Genomic DNA, 16,014 nt, shown 5'->3' on the forward strand with positions numbered 1-16,014 from the left:
CAATTACTAGGACTTATGACTATTGTTTAGGGGTAAATAAAGCGGGTTTATGACAAATATAAGAATACTTCAATATCCTCACTATCTCGTATGCTTTATCCTTCTCCATAAGGATGTTTTTATAAGATTAAAAATGAGCAATATAAATCCAATTAAACCTTTGTCCACAAGACAAGAAAACATCAACCAAAACAAGTCAAATCCCTAAAAGACAAAAAACACTATTCCTATTGGTTTGTAACCATTATGACTCTCTACATTAGTGAGTGTGGTAGGAGTAAAAATTTTATGAGGAGCTCCTAAAATAACTTTTGAGTATTCTTAGAGCATCTTGAATGAGTTTCCTGAATGTGCTCCTAACTAAATTTTAGAAAATTTTCGGAAACAAAAATGTTATTTGTACTATCTCTTTAATAGAGATATGATCCACAAGTGTTGGTAGCACTACTAAGTTGGAAAAATCCACCTCCAGTCACATCCCCTCCTAAGATAAGGATTCCCCAGGAGCTCCTAAATCTAGTACGTGAGAAAGTAGCTCCTAACATTAATTACTAGTATTTTAATATTATTTTAATAAAATATATATACTAATTGATCCACTATCATTATGACCTCCTAAACTAGAGAGTGTGATTGAAGTTGAATTTTTTAAGGAATTCCTAACTAACTTTATAGCTAAAATTTAACTAAAAATAGAGAGCATGATGTTAGATGCTCTTAGTTAAAGTTTAATTTGGAATGAATACTTATTTTTTGCTTCCCTTGCTGGTTCTTGTGGCACTGGTGAAACAAAAGTATTTTTGAATAGGATTTTGCTCTCCCTATTGATCCAAATCTATTATTATTACCTACTTGAAAGATTGGCTTCAGGTGAAGATGGTTTACTCCATAAAGCCTGATGAGTCAATATTATATTATATATTTCACCCTATTCTTAGTATAATTTGGTAATTATTTTGGTAGAATGTTGATACTTTGCTTTATATTCTCAACGTAGGACATTAGAATTCCTCTGGAGCAAAACATGACCAAACGGACGAATTTTGGAGTGATTCAAATTGGAGGACATTCGTGTGTTCCTTAGCTTGTTCGTGTCAAAATCTCAGCAATTTCTACCAAGCGGTTATTTTCTGGAGATTAAATGAAAGAGTAGTGCGCGATGCTGGAAATTGACATTTATGGGTTTAAACTGCATTTTTGGAGCCCAAGATGACCTCAGATGGGTTTGTGGCCTTCTGGAGAAGTGTTCAGAATAGTCGAAGCTTTAAATCCAGCTATTTTGGGCCCATTTTGGAGCTGATATGGGTCCAAAACGTGGCTGTGCAAGATTTTAGGCGAATTTACCAATTTAATTTAGGATTGTGTTTCCTATTTTATTTTAATTTATTTAGTTCCCTAGTCTTATTCTAAGACCATTTTTTATCAGCAGGGTTTAATGAGGGTAGTATAAATAAGCCTTTTTGGCAGACCTAGGGTTTGGGAAGGGGGAGAGAGGAGAACGCATGCAACTTTTGGAGAGAAGATTTTGGGCAAAGTTTAGAGATTTTCAGATTTTATTCTACAAGGTGTTTTCATTCTTTTTCTATTTCAATAAAGACTATGATTTTTAGTATGAATATGCGTAACTAATTCTTTTTGCTAGGGCGAGGCCATGATCCTTAGCAAGAATATGTAGTCTCTTTTTACTTTGCTTATGAATTTATGCATGTAGGTTTTGGAATGTTAATCACTGTGCTTTAAACTATCTATTTGTCTTAGTGATTCGCGACCATTAGGATATTTGGAAAAGTTATTTGATGCAATTTTGGTGGAGGATTGTCCCTAAAATTGACTAAAGCTTCTTGTGGTTAATATGTGTAACCTCTTAGGATGGACGACACGTTTTAAGGGTTATATGGTTTTTTTTTAAAAGGTTTTCATAAAACTTAATTAGTCTTGCATGTTCACATTCGATCTGAACACCACGGACGGGTTGCATATTAGATATACGTTCTATGTTGGAGGTTCCAAGTAGGATATACTCTAGGAAAACCTAACCTTCAAAACATACATGTATGGTTCGTAAGTAATTTAGAAAAGCTACATAGGATTGTTAGGGTGACGGCAGAACCCTAGTACTTTCTCTCTTTGAATCCTAAAAATTGTTCCCCTTATCTTTCTTTAAAGTTGTGGTTTTTAAGTAATTTTTTAATTAAATTCGTTTTTCTTAGTTTAGGTCATTAAATCACCTCTTTCAAAAGAAAAACTTTGTTTTAATTAATTAGTTGAGAATTGATTTTGCTTTGATCTCTTTAAATTAATCCTTGTGGAGAACGACCTTGCTTGAGCCAATTATACTACAATAACCTTGTTTCTCTTGCAAGTATTTTAGGTGTTTTTAACCCTTTTACGCAGGTGGTAAAAATCCTATCAAAGCCCCTTCTAACACATGCTTTTCTTCATTTGGAACCCCCTCCTAAGGGTTGGGTAAAGCTTAACGTTAATAGGTGTCGCAAGGGGTAGGCCAATTTCATTGGTGCTAGCAATGTCCTCAGAAACTCGTTGGGGCACGGGTTTCTAGCTTTTGTGCTAATCTTGGTCGATGTGTGATTCTATGTGTTGAAGTTTGGGGTTTTCATTAGGCTGCAACTTGCATGGAACAATAGAATTAAGAAGATTATGGTGGAATCAAATTCTGCACTTGTAGTACAGTTGATTTTACATGCAAAAGTGGATAATCACCCTATGGGAAATATTGAATTGTCGCACCCTTATGCATCAAAGTTGGTCTATGTGATGATTCGGCTCGTTTGAGTTTGTCATGAAGTTTGGGTCTAATCTCTTTTTAGCAAGCTTCTCCTTCTTGTAGTCGGTTGTTAACTGCATATATAGCTGGTGTCGATTGGCCTCGTGATATTCTTATGTAACCTTTCTTTTTCTTTAGTACTTTTGCCTCGTCGTCACCCAAAAAAAAAAAAAAAAAAAAGTTTAACTTGAAAATAAGGAGTATGATGAGAGATGTGTGTGTGGATATGTAGTGAAAAAGTACTCTCCTTCACTAAATAAAAGAAAGGAAATTGTAATGTTCGGTTTAAGACTAGTTTCACTGGTGGAGGGAGAAACCGAAAAATGAGTGAATGATGAGTGGCCGTGGTCTCTTGGAAAGGAAGGAAAGTTTAGTGGAGAAAGGAGTAAATTGAATTTCCTTTGTTTAGGTGTCATTTGGTGCAATAAGTGTCAGTCAGATTCTAGACCAACGCAGGTGGCTACTCATCTTTCATTTCCTTCTCATCTGTTTTGATATTTTGTGATTTGGGGTCTTAGCATTTTGTAGGCAATTTCCCTGGATTTTTCTTACTATGACTGTGCAAACCCCTTTTGTGCTCGTCTGGTTCTAAGAGACTTTTCATTATCCTTTGTTCTTCTTCCTGTTCCCTTCCAATTCATGGAGGGAGAGGTCGGGTATTGTACAACTACTTAGCTGGTGTCTGGACCTCTTAATTTGAGCCTTTAAGCCGAAATCATGTTTGATGCTGAATTTATTGGTATTTATTATTGGGTTCTGTGTAGTAGAAGTAGATCCGTTAAACTGCTTTTCCTCGTTTCTTTTTCACACCTTGTGGCCCTTTGAGCTGCGTAATTACCAAATTTTAGACACTGTAGGTTTGCCAAGTTACTCCCCAGTCTTCACTCAACATTCTTTCAAACCTCTGACCTGATCCGAATTCTAGGTTTCCTGACTGCAAAGTAGGTACCAGAGTGGAACAACTTGTTAGGTTTGCTACCTAGATTGTTCAGTCCTTGTTCCATCTACAACTCTTTGTATCTTTTCGGTCATCGGGAAAACATGAACACTAATTACTGTTCGAGTCGTCTAATCTCCCAACACTGTTACTGCTAACTCTTAAAATTCTTACCCTCTACCCTGAAATGAATCATAAGCTTCCTAGTTGCAAACTAGCTACGAAGAACAACTTCTCATGTTGTATAATTTGATACTTAATCTCATCTTCTAGCTGATACTTCTTGTATCCTTCGAAAGCATGCAGTACTGAAGGTGTCCTAAAGGAACTGATATACCACTTTTTTCAAAACCTTAAATAAATTCTTTCTTGCTATCTAAATTTAGATGGGAGATCTAAGCAGACAAGTCAAGGGACTTAATTTAGATGTATGTTTGGTTTGTTTTTAATTTCTCATAGTTTCTTGTACGTCTTTTGTTGTGATGCGTTTATAGGCACTGAAATTTTGGTGAAATAAATATCGCCAACAAATTAAGGTTTTTTTACATGTCTTACGTGGCATATGTCATGTGTCTCACAAATTAGACACACACATGGCATGTGACTCATCAAGAAACCGAACAAATCATTAAGGGTTTCACATTTCGACATTTGGCGTGGCATGATCAAATTAAAGATGAAATGTGAAAGATAACTTAATTAAAGATTATTTGATGGGCTTAAGTCACGAACCAAGCCTAAAGCAAGGCTAGGTGCATTCGTCAATTAACCAAGCCCACATCAAGACTTGAAAAGTCTATAAATACGAGGCTCGAAGACAAAGAAGGGACTCAGAAAACATATTTTTCACACTTAGACGCTCAAGCCTCCAAATGCTCTCCAACACTAAGAAGAATCAGAAAGTTCTCCACGTTCTTCGCCACACTTGTGAAGAACTATCAAGCACTGCTACACATGCCAGTTCTTCCGTCGCCACAAGCCAAATCCTTGTTGCGTTAATCGGTTCAAGATCAAGTCACTACGACCCTTGAATCACTCACTCGACATGTACACTTTATTTTCGGAGATCGAATCTGAGGAGTCAAATCTTGTAATAGAGTTTGTGACCCTAAATTACATTAATACAAATATTAATTGTACATATGTTCTTCTGTCATTTTTTGTCATAGAATTTTCATGTTTACAGCGTTCAAGCCTTTTGAGATGACGAAAGGGTTTTTGCCTTTTGGGGTCTTGTCCTCCCCTCCTTCCCTTCCTTCCCTTCCTCTGTTTCCAATCTCACAGGCAGCGCCAACCCTCCTTCCCAATTTTCCTTCCCTTACCAGTTAATTACCAGGTAACTCTTACCCTAACATAATGTATACATTTGACTAGAAAAAGTTTGTGTACATATATAAATATAGAATTTGTTATTGGCACTCTAAAATTCTTATTTTACACTCTAAACTTTTTATATTTTGTAAAAAAAAAATACATATGTGAGGAGTGCAAAATAAAATTTTTAGAATATCAATAACAATTATATATATATATATGTATATGTATATGTATATGTATATAATTTCATTGATATATGTGTCTGTGTGCTCAGCTAGTTCCCTTGCTTGAATACGGGAAGAAAGTTCACTTCTTCCTTTTATCTGTGGTTTTTTATTGTGTTTGATTTTTTTGAAAGTCAGTAAAACAGAAGAAATTAAATACTCTGCAAATGTGTAAAATAGACGATATATGTTTAGTGGCATATAAAGTAAATAAGACACAATACTTACGAGGTTCAACAAGTGTAACTTCGTCCTCAGGGCAACACCAATAGTTTCGTTCATTGTCTGAAATAATAGGAGTACAGAGATAACACTCATTTTAGTGTATATAATCCCCCTAAAGCAGCTCACTGTTTTTCTCTCCTCTCTAGTCTTAGGTAGCACTCTTGCTCTCAAATAGAGAAGATGAGAATTGGTGGTGTGTTTACAGATTAGCTCTCTTGTAGCTAATGGTGAGAAGTACAAACCAAATGGCTATTTGTTAGTGATTTGTTATAGGCGAATTGTTGATGGCTTTGTCATCCACCACTTGTTTCTTCTTCTCTTTTCAATACGTGGGCATCCATATTATTACAGCACTCCCCTTTGATGCCTACACATCATTGATAAAATAGTACACGTGCGTTTCTTTTCGAAGTTGTGTACTTCTGGGGACTCCCCCGTATCAATATCTCCCTTGATTATGATAACGTTTAGTGAAGCAACATGTTCAATTGTTGGATGTTGATATAATATATCACACTAGTACAAAAACATGTTTGCGCGACGAAAACTTGCACGACGCAGCCAAATGCGTCGCGCAAAGTATGTTTGCGTGACGCTAAACAAAAAATGTCGCGCAAATGGCCTTTGCGCGACGAAGATTGGCGTCGCGCAATACCGTTTTGTGCGACGTAAGGGTACCAACGTCGCGCAAAACGGTATTGCGCGACGCCAATCTTCGTCACGCAAAGTGCAGTCGCACAAAGGCCATTTGCGCGACGTTTTTTGTGTCCCGCAAGTTTTTGGTGCTAAAGCAAGTACGGATTACCGCTTTTTCTGTTGACTTTGCGTGACGCAGGGCTACATGAGTCGCACAAAACAGCTTTGTGCGACGCACGTGCACTTACGTCGCGCAAAACATCTTTGCGTGACATATGTGGCGTCACGCAAAACAGCTTTGCGCAACATACGTGCACTTGCGTCGCGCAAAGCTGTTTTGCGCGACGCCATATGCGTCACGCAAAGTCGACAACTTTTTTTCCCTTTACTTAATCAGTTTGGGTGGTAGAAACTGCAAACTAGTTGCAGCAGCTACCTCCCTCCCCCATCTCTGTTCTAAACGTTCTCCAATTCTCTCCGTTCCTTAATCTATTTGTATCCGGTAAGCAATTTGATTTTGTATATGCAACTTTGAATTGAGAATTCAAACTAAAACTACTAAACTTGTTTTGTACAGGATTTTTGTATACAATTATCATTGAAGAACGAATTTGAAGGTATTTTTTTCATATTGCATATGAGATTTTTGTATATGTACCTTTGCTTACTTGGTATGCCCTTTTTTGGTAATGGTGGAGTTTTGTGAGATTGAATTTTGAAGTAATCTTTATTAATTTTACCTATTAAAAGGAGTGAGATTGTAGATATATTGTTGAAGACTTGTTTGGGCTTCATTTGAATACTTTATCGAGGTTAACTTATATATTTACATAGAAGAAATTGTAAGAAATGTTGGTTTCCCCTTGAAATTTCCTTAATTTGTGCTATACGGTTGAATTGAGGGTAAATGCAATGTGTTGCAACTAAGAATTATATAGAAAACCTACAAAAGCCATGATCTTCAAAGCTAATCTTATCATCACTATTAAATTCTCAATGCTAAGACAATAGGTTTTAGTTCAATAATGAGCGGGTTGATTTTTGTGAGCATATGCCATACTTATGTAGATAAACAATGGCTATGATTCTCTTATTAAATCCTTGTAGAAACTCAATATCATCTTCCAATTTTAATACAAGTAAGTAATTTAGGATTCATTTTTAGTCTCAATCCTTTGTAAACTTGAAGACAACCAAAACATCTTTCAATAAGATTTTTTAAAACCAATATCTAGCCAAAATATGCTTACACTTGTGTTCATATTCTAACAGTACATTTATCTCACCACCAAAATTACTCGAGTGTAACTAACTAGAATATGTATATTCTATGATATAATTAGTATAAACAAATAAAAACTAAGGCCATCAACATTATAGTTTACAAGGATTAATATTTTGTATCTATTTTATTTAGTTTCACTAATTATTGTGATTTAATTTATTTGTATGCACATATTTTTGTACATCAATTACAAAATTGTTTTGTGTTGTACGAAGTTAATACAACTTAACTTCGTACACTTTTTTTTTCAAGAAAAGCTTAGTTTCCCGTTTGAGAGTTAGTTGGATTTTGTGCATGGATGCAAAAGTATGCTTGCGGTCCAATTAATTATTGAATTGTCCCATTTTTTGGACAGTTTGGGAATGCATAGTTATGTGTTGTGGTTTGCGGTTCATAGATTAGGTTTCGATAGTGGAAATTTTGGTAACATTTCCTAATGTTCTTCGAGTACACAGTGGATATTATGTATCTACTGCGTGCACTTGAAGAATTGTAAAGAGATGCTGTCGAAATTTGCCCATGTCGAAATTTAATCCATTGGAATCGTAAATTACGGCACATAACTGTGTATTTTTGAATGGGATAGGCCCTTATCGGAGGAATAAGGTGAGAAGACAATAGTTGAAGTTGTTGTACTTTTATTGGGATTGCAGGCAAAATGGACAAACAGTGGATACAGAATCATAATAGATGTGCTATCGAGTACTTGGATGGAATAAATGATTTCATTGAATTCGCAACTAGACACAACCGAGGTTCAACTCATATTCGATGTCCATGTAGGAAGTGTAACAACTCAATGAGGGAAACATTCGAAAATGTTCGATTTCATTTAGTAAGAAATGGGATGATGGAGACCTATACTACTTGGTATCATCATGGAGAATGATTAGACCAAGCTTCGTCTTCATACATGACACGAGTGGAGACTGTTGAATGTAATGTGGATCCTAATGAACAAGTTATGGATATTCTAAATGATGTTTATCCATATGCTACAACCAACACCAATCAGGAAGGGGGAGATGACGGTCGTCCAACCATGGATAGTGAGGCATTCAAAAACTATGAAAAACTATTGAAAAATGCCAAGCAAGAATTATATCCGGGGTGTGAAAACTTTTCGATGCTCACAACAATTGTGGAGTTGATGCATGGCAAGATCAAGTTTCGTTTTTCAAACAAGTGTTTCGATTACTTTTTAGGAGTTATCAAGAGGATGCTTCCAAAGGACAATTGTTTACCTGAAGATCATAAAAGTGCCCAAAAAGTGTTGAAGGGTCTTGGATTGGGGTATGAAAAAATTCATGCATGTGTAAATAATTGTATATTGTTCTATAAGGAGAACACACAGTTGGATAAATGCCGTGTATGCAATGAGCCAAGGTTTAAAATGACATCACAAAATAGAAAGACCAAGATTCCACAAAAAGTAATGCGTTATCTTCCATTGAAGCCTAAGTTGCAACGATTGTACATGTCGATGCACACCGCTACCGATATGAGATAGCATAAAGAAGGACAAGTAAATGACGATGTTATGAGGCATCCTGCAGATGGAGAAGCATGGAAAGAATTCGATCGAATGTACCCTGATTTTGCAGCTGACCCGCGAAACGTCAGATTGGGACTTGCCACCGACGGATTTAATCCGTTTGGGGTTCTAAACCAAATCCACAGCACTTGGCCGGTCGTCGTGTTTCATTATAATCTGCCGCCTTGGAAGTGCATGAAAAAAGAATACATGATGTTGACTCTATTAATTACTGAAGATCCAGGAAAGTCCATTGATGTTTATTTGCGGCCGTTGGTAAATGAGCTAAAAGATTTATGGGAAAACGGTGTTCGTACATATGATAAGTATATTGGGCAAATGTTCACCATGAGAGCAGCAGTGATGTGGACAGTAAATGATTTTCCCGCGTATGCAATGGTTTCTGGGTGGATGACTAAGGGTTATTTGGCATGTCCAATATGCAAGGAGAACGTAACATCGTCTTGGCATGCGAGAAAAGTTTGTTATCTTGGTCATCATAGATGGCTCCCTTGGGACAACGAGTGGCGTCAGAACGATAAAACCTTCCACGACACAAAAGAGACTCGACCAAGACCAAGAGAATGGTCTGAAGATGAGATTTTGGATCAATTAAACCGTTTGGAATTTGGTCATTTTGGCAAAGGGGTCAGTAAGCCCAAACCAACTACACATCTGAACTGGACACACAAGAGTATGTTATTTGAGCTCCCATACTGGTCAAAGTTAAAATTGAGACACAACCTCAATGTTATGCATATTGGGAAAAATGTGTTTGATACTTTGGTCGGGACAATTCTAGACATTGAAGGAAAAACGAAAGACACGGTCGAAGCTCGCCTTGATTTGGAACGAATGGGCATTAGGCCATCCTTGTGGATGAAGAAAGTTGGTGGTACATTGAAGAAAGGCCATCCTTTTTTTACAGTTAATCCGAATGGGAAGAAAGAGTTTTTCAACTTTATTTCTTCTGTAAAGTTTCCAGATGGGTATGCTTCCAATATCTCGCGTTGCGTGAACGTGAGAAGGTGTAAATTTTCAAACATGAAGAGTCATGATTGTCATGTGATACTCCAACGCCTTCTACCGGTTGGTATTCGACACTTATTGCCTCTTGATGTGGTGAAACCAATCGTGTTGTTGTCTAGATTTTTTTCACAATTGACTGCAAAGTGTTTGCGGAAGTCGGATGTTAAACAATTGCAGGACGACATTGTGAACGTCTTATGCAAGTTTGAATAGATATTTCCTCCAGCTTTCTTTACAAGTATGATTCACGTGATGATTCACTTGCCAGATGAGGCATTGCTTGCTGGACCAGTCAATTGCCGATGAATGTATCCAATAGAAAGGTACTTAATTAAGCGTATATATATATATATATATATAACAGATTAATGATCAACGAACGCTTTGAATAATTTGTAGCATACCTTTTATTTGTGTAGATATCTTGGTGAGTTGAAAAAGTGTGTCCGAAATAGGGCAAAGCCCGAAGGATCACTTGTGGAGGCATGGGTCGCATATGAGTCACTTACTTTTTGTGCAATGTATCTTCAAGATGTTGAGACAGCTTTCAATCGTCCTCAACGCAATAATGACAATGGTGTCAGAAAAGAGAAACTATATGTTTTTGCCCAAATTGCGCGACCATTCGGCGAGCCTGTAAAAGGCGAATCGTTTACCAAAAAAGACATGGAGGTAGCGCATTGGTTCATACTCAACAATTGTGATGAGGTTTTGCCATACCTTGAAGAGCATGAACGGTTGATGAAGCGGGAACATCATTCACATTTATATGCCAAGAAGCACCGTGAATTGTTTCCTTCGTGGTTTCACGAACATGTAAGTTGTATGTGTTTTGAATTCAGCATATTTTCCAACTTGTTCATACCCGTCTTCAAATTTGGTTACACTAACAAGTTAACTTTTTGTATATGTTATATTAGATGAACAAATTGAAGGAATTGAATTCACCCTCTTACGATGAAGAATTATATAACTTGGCAAGAGGACCGCTTTGAATTGTTCTCAGGTTATCATGTCAACGGGATCAAGTTCTTGGGGGCAACATGTGATGACAAGTCGTCTACTCAAAATAGTGGTGTCCACGTCCCGGGTGCGGGCGACAGTGAAGACATTGATTTTTATGGTAAACTAACTAGTGTAGTACAATTGCTTTACAAAGACAGGTGTCAAGTGATACTGTTTAAGTGTCTTTGGTTTGATACAAAACCACATAACCGAACGAGTGTTAAGCGAAACCATGGTTTACTATCAATAAACACTACCAAACGTTGGTACGATGAAGACCCATACATTTTGGCAACTATGGCGAAACAAATATTCTTTCTAGACGACCCTAAAGCTGGCAATGGTTGGAAAGTTGTTCAGAAGATTGATCGAAGAGGGCTATATGATATTCCGGAACTAAATCAAGATGACAACGACGACAACATCGCTGACCAACATTTATCATCTTTGATAAAAATTGGTGAAGAAACACTCCGAGATACTAATGTTGTCCAAGAACCGTTTGAAGTAGCTGGAGTTCCCGAATTCGAAATACCAATAGAGTCAATTTCAATTGACCTTGGTGATCTGCCACGATACAATGCACCGGAAGAGGCAAATGAAGATGAGGATGAATGGAAATCCGAAAATGATAGTAGTGAGGATAGTGAGAGTTATTATTGTAGTTTATATGAGGATTAATATAAACTTGTAAAGGAAAAACCAGGAGATTGAGGAGAGGCAAAGTCAAACTAAAAAAAAGCACGGGAAGAATCTGATCGTGATCGTTTGAAGGTATTCTCCATTTTTACTTCGATTTGTTTCATGCAGTTTTGATAGGTAACTTATCTAAAAGTTAAGCTATATAAATAAAATACAATGTTGATAGTTTGTAATTATTTTTTACCAGTCTGAACAACGAAGTAGAAGTTATTTACACTTGTTATAGGTTATATTTATGCAAATATGCTAGTATTCATGCTTATTCGGTTTTGAAGCTGCATTTTGTTTTAGCATGTAATCATTTGCTTTTATTATGAATTGACCTGTTCATTTTGGATTCACTTCATTTGGATCAGGTGTATATGTCCACATAGGCTAAATTATTCAGAGTTCTATGTATTTACTTATGTTTGTTCACAAATGGTTACTTTTAAAGATATTTGTCCTGGAAACTGATTGGCATTCGGTTACTTACAGGTTAAAAAGGCCTTAAAGGGGGTGAAGGTAGCACTTTCTTATCCTGAGGATAGGTCTTATACAATCACAAGGGTCTCGGTGGAACCCCTGGCAAGCTGATGTGAGTCTCATAATCTTTACATTACGTTTATGCTTATATCTTGTTTATACGTATATATGTTCCATAAGTATATGTACAATTTTAACAAATTGAGCATTCTCGCTACTGTGGCTATATACAATCACAGTTTGTAATGTTATGTTGCATCCTCCAAATGTCATTTTTGGTGGAGATGCACGAAAACTAGTTTCTTTGATTTTAGAAGTGGACTTGTTTATGTTCTTTATTTGTTAATTTAAGACAGTGTATCAGTATCTCTCTCCTGTAGTAACATCTTGTAAACGCAGCTCACAAAAATTAAATTCCAAGCCAGATAGTCTCACAATGATCCACAAAATCTGCTTTTGGGACAAGATCTCATGTGTTTTTCATTGCTTCGGCCATGTTTGATAAATCCATTTTGCGTTTTGATATTGAACAGATCTTCAATGATGCAATTGAAGCTTTACGGGTTTCCTATAAGAAGATGAACCCTTTATGTGTACCTTTCGCAACCACAAATATGGGTTCTGCCATGCTGGCAATGGATCTGGTGAGATTATAATATATATATATATATATGTATGTATGTATGTATGCATGCATATGTATATATATATGTATCTATGTATATCTATATATATCTATGTATCCTTGTAGTTTAGGTTTTCTTGACTGGTATTGCTGTAACGGAAAATGATTGTTTCGTTTTCATCTATGCCTTTGAAACTAGTTAAGAAGTCCATCAAAAAAGAGAGGGAAAAGACCCAAGTTGGATCGGTGCAAATGGCCAGTTGGTTTGTTGGACATGTGGAATGTCGGAGTCAAGGAGGAGGTAATCATTTCACCGAGTAAATTATGTTTACTTGCTATGAATTCAGTGGATATACTCTGTTCGAGTTTGAGTCTTAATTCATGTTATTGTGAAGGAGGTTTCAAGGAGTCAAATCTCTTCCATGACCAAGATGAAGTTAGTAGCCATTTATCTTGCTTTGATTTTCTTGGCTTGTATTGCTACTATGGAATACAATTGTTTCTCTTTCGCTTATTCTTTTGATACATGTTCAGGTGGCTTTGGAGGTGAGAACAATGTCGACATCGTCTTCGTTTGGATGCTTGTCATTTGAGGAACACAAAGCCAGATTGGATACCAGTGAGAATTTCACTGCACCAAATAGGTTTACTTCCTAGGCACTGGGTGTATATACTCTCTTCTAATTTCAGCCCCATGCAGGTGACTGTGGAGAAGGCTGCAGGGAGTGACATGCCTGACATTGACATGAAGAAGTTAGTTGCGAAATCCTTTTTGCTTTAATTATCTCAGTTTTTATTGCTACCATGGAATAGTGTTGTTCTCTTTTCAGTTTTCAGCTTTTTGTTTTGCTTTAATTATCTCAGCTTTTAGCCTGTCAGCATCCTCTAGGTCACCATATACACAGAGATTATATGTAACAGGAGTAGGTTCAAGATCATGTATCAGCATCTCGTTGTGTAACTGAAAAGCTTTCTCGAAGTCTTGAGCTTTGCAGAAACATTTGATGATAGCATTATATGTGATTTGATCCGGGGTTAGGCCCTTAGCATACATTTTCTCAACTAAGTGAACAGCATCCCACAGCTTCCCCTGTTTGCAAAGTCCTTTAATAACTACCGTGTAAGATACATGAGTTGGTTCTACAGCTTTTGCTTCCATGTCTTGAAGTAATTCAAGCATGCCCTTGATGTTTCCCTGTTCACAGTTAGCATTCATAAGAGTATTATAAGTAACTGGACTTGGTAGCAATCCATGCAGCTCAATGGTATCCACATCCTTCGAGCCTCAACTAGCTTCCCAATTTTGCAGAAACCATGAATAAGAGTATTGAAAGTGACAGTACTAGGATTTATTCCCTTCTCAATTATTTGTTTATATAATTTTATGGCTTCTGCAACGCTACCTAGTTTTACATACCCATCCATCATAATATTATACAGCACAACATCCTCTGTCACAGCCCTTGTCGTCAGATGATCAAAATACTTCCTTGCCTCATAAATATCCCCTTTATCACGCAGACCTAGCAGAATACCACGGTTTGCAGAGTAATTGGGAATGATTCTCTTCCTGTACATTCCTCTATATATTTCGCTAGCCTTTTGTACATCTCGTTGCTACCCTGAATGAGGATTGAATATGATATAAGATCTGGCTCCAAGCCAACAGCTTCCATCTCATATAACAATCCCAATGTTTCTTCTACCCGTCCACTTTTACACATACCGCTGAGTAGTACACTGTAAACAATGACACTCAACTGAAAATCTCTTGAAATCATCTCTTTCCGCAACTTAAGGGCTTTGTCAATGTTGCCAACATGGCAGTGGCCACATATCATAATTGTATATGTAACATGATCCGGATTCAACCCTTTAACCAACATTTGCTGAATGATCTTGCGAGTTCCATTCATCAAACCAAGTAGATGAAACCCCTTACAGAGAATGTTGTAAGTTACCGTGTCAGGCTGTACCCCATGCCTGTCCATGTCTTTGGTGAACTCCAATGCTTGTTCCAATGAACCTGCTACACATAGCCCATGAATCAGAATATTATAACTGTACGAATCAGGAACAAGTCCATACTTGAACATCATACAAAAAAAGGACTTTGCAACATCCACAAAACCCAATTTACAGGACCAAGACATGATGATATTGAAAGAAACAACAGAAGGCCCAGTCTCCGTTCTTTCAGCATCCACGAGGAAAGAAACTGCATCTTGCAGACCGGATTGATGGCACGGTCCATCTATAAGTATGGAAGTAGTGTAGTCACTCTCCGGAGTTCCAGTATCTTTTATTTCATTCTAAAAATTCCACATGATATCTGTATGCCTCAAATTATGCAACAGGCAGTTATAGGTAGATGTCGAAACCTTCAAATTCAAATCTCTCATCTTAGCAAGAACAGACAGGGCATCATGAACCATCTCAGATCTTGAATAAGCAAACGCCAACATATCCCACACCATACTAATTGAGTCCCAGTCCCTGAATCTACGCAAGAGCAGCTCACAAAGTGAAGGTGCAGAACCAGGGCCTATCACAAATCACAGCAAATATATAAATCCCAAAATGCGAAAAATATTGCTCACCGAAGAAACCGACTAAATGCATAGGGTAGTGTGGCCTAAAACACCAATCCAAGCATAAACAACTTCCATCATTTTTTTTTCTAGCTCACAGAAAGTAAGTAACAAAATAAAAAAATTAGAAAAAATTGAGCTATTCAATAACTTCAATAAAACCTCATTACTCATTTCGGCCCAAAAATTTATCTGCCTTACATAATCTCAGACCAAGCTGCAATCTATATGATAGAAGAAGCACTTAGAAACCATACCTTCTTCATCCACCATTTGCTTTACAACCGAACGCAACTCCTGAAACTGCCTATTCGTCGCCAATACATGAGCAACGATAAACTCCGCAATCCCCGAATGCCGAAAGTCACACTCATTCCTCAAAAAATTGAAGAACCCGAAAGCCAAATCCGGGCCCTCAAGACTCAAACTTTCAATAATCAAATCCACCTCTGACCGATTCAGCTTCGAGATGAAGGTTCTAAAATAACGATTACCCAAAAATTTTCTCAAACCAAAAAATTGTAAAGTCACATTTTTGGTAATTTTTTTAATACTTTAAAAAAAAATAAAAAAACCTTGCGTGACGCTTTAATCGTCGCGCAAAACCACTTTGCGTGACATCGAATTGTATACCTACGTCACGCGAATTGATAA

At 37.0% G+C, this 16,014-nt stretch overlaps 1 protein-coding gene, 1 long non-coding RNA gene and 1 pseudogene across 2 annotated transcripts; 2 read left to right on the forward strand and 1 right to left on the reverse strand.

The window, feature by feature from the left end:
- Positions 1-10,183: 10,183 nt before the first annotated feature.
- LOC103937304 lies at positions 10,184-10,967 on the forward strand. Its single transcript, XM_048566848.1, has 3 exons — positions 10,184-10,295; positions 10,392-10,788; positions 10,893-10,967. The coding sequence occupies exons 1-3, from the start codon at positions 10,279-10,281 to the stop codon at positions 10,965-10,967; spliced, it is 489 nt and encodes a 162-aa protein (XP_048422805.1). The 5' UTR covers positions 10,184-10,278.
- Positions 10,968-11,709: 742 nt separating this feature from the next.
- LOC125469439 lies at positions 11,710-12,795 on the forward strand. The gene is made up of 3 exons (XR_007251743.1): positions 11,710-11,751; positions 12,157-12,256; positions 12,678-12,795. It is a non-coding gene; the product is annotated as an uncharacterized LOC125469439 (long non-coding RNA).
- An 800-nt stretch (positions 12,796-13,595) lies between these two features.
- Positions 13,596-15,870, reverse strand: LOC125469480 (annotated as a pseudogene).
- Between the last annotated feature and the right edge of the window lie 144 nt (positions 15,871-16,014).

The sequence above is a fragment of a genome, unplaced genomic scaffold (genome assembly GCF_019419815.1).
Source record: "Pyrus x bretschneideri cultivar Hongxiangsu unplaced genomic scaffold, Pyrus_bretschneideri_v1 Contig43, whole genome shotgun sequence".
Classification (NCBI taxonomy): domain Eukaryota; kingdom Viridiplantae; phylum Streptophyta; class Magnoliopsida; order Rosales; family Rosaceae; genus Pyrus; species Pyrus x bretschneideri.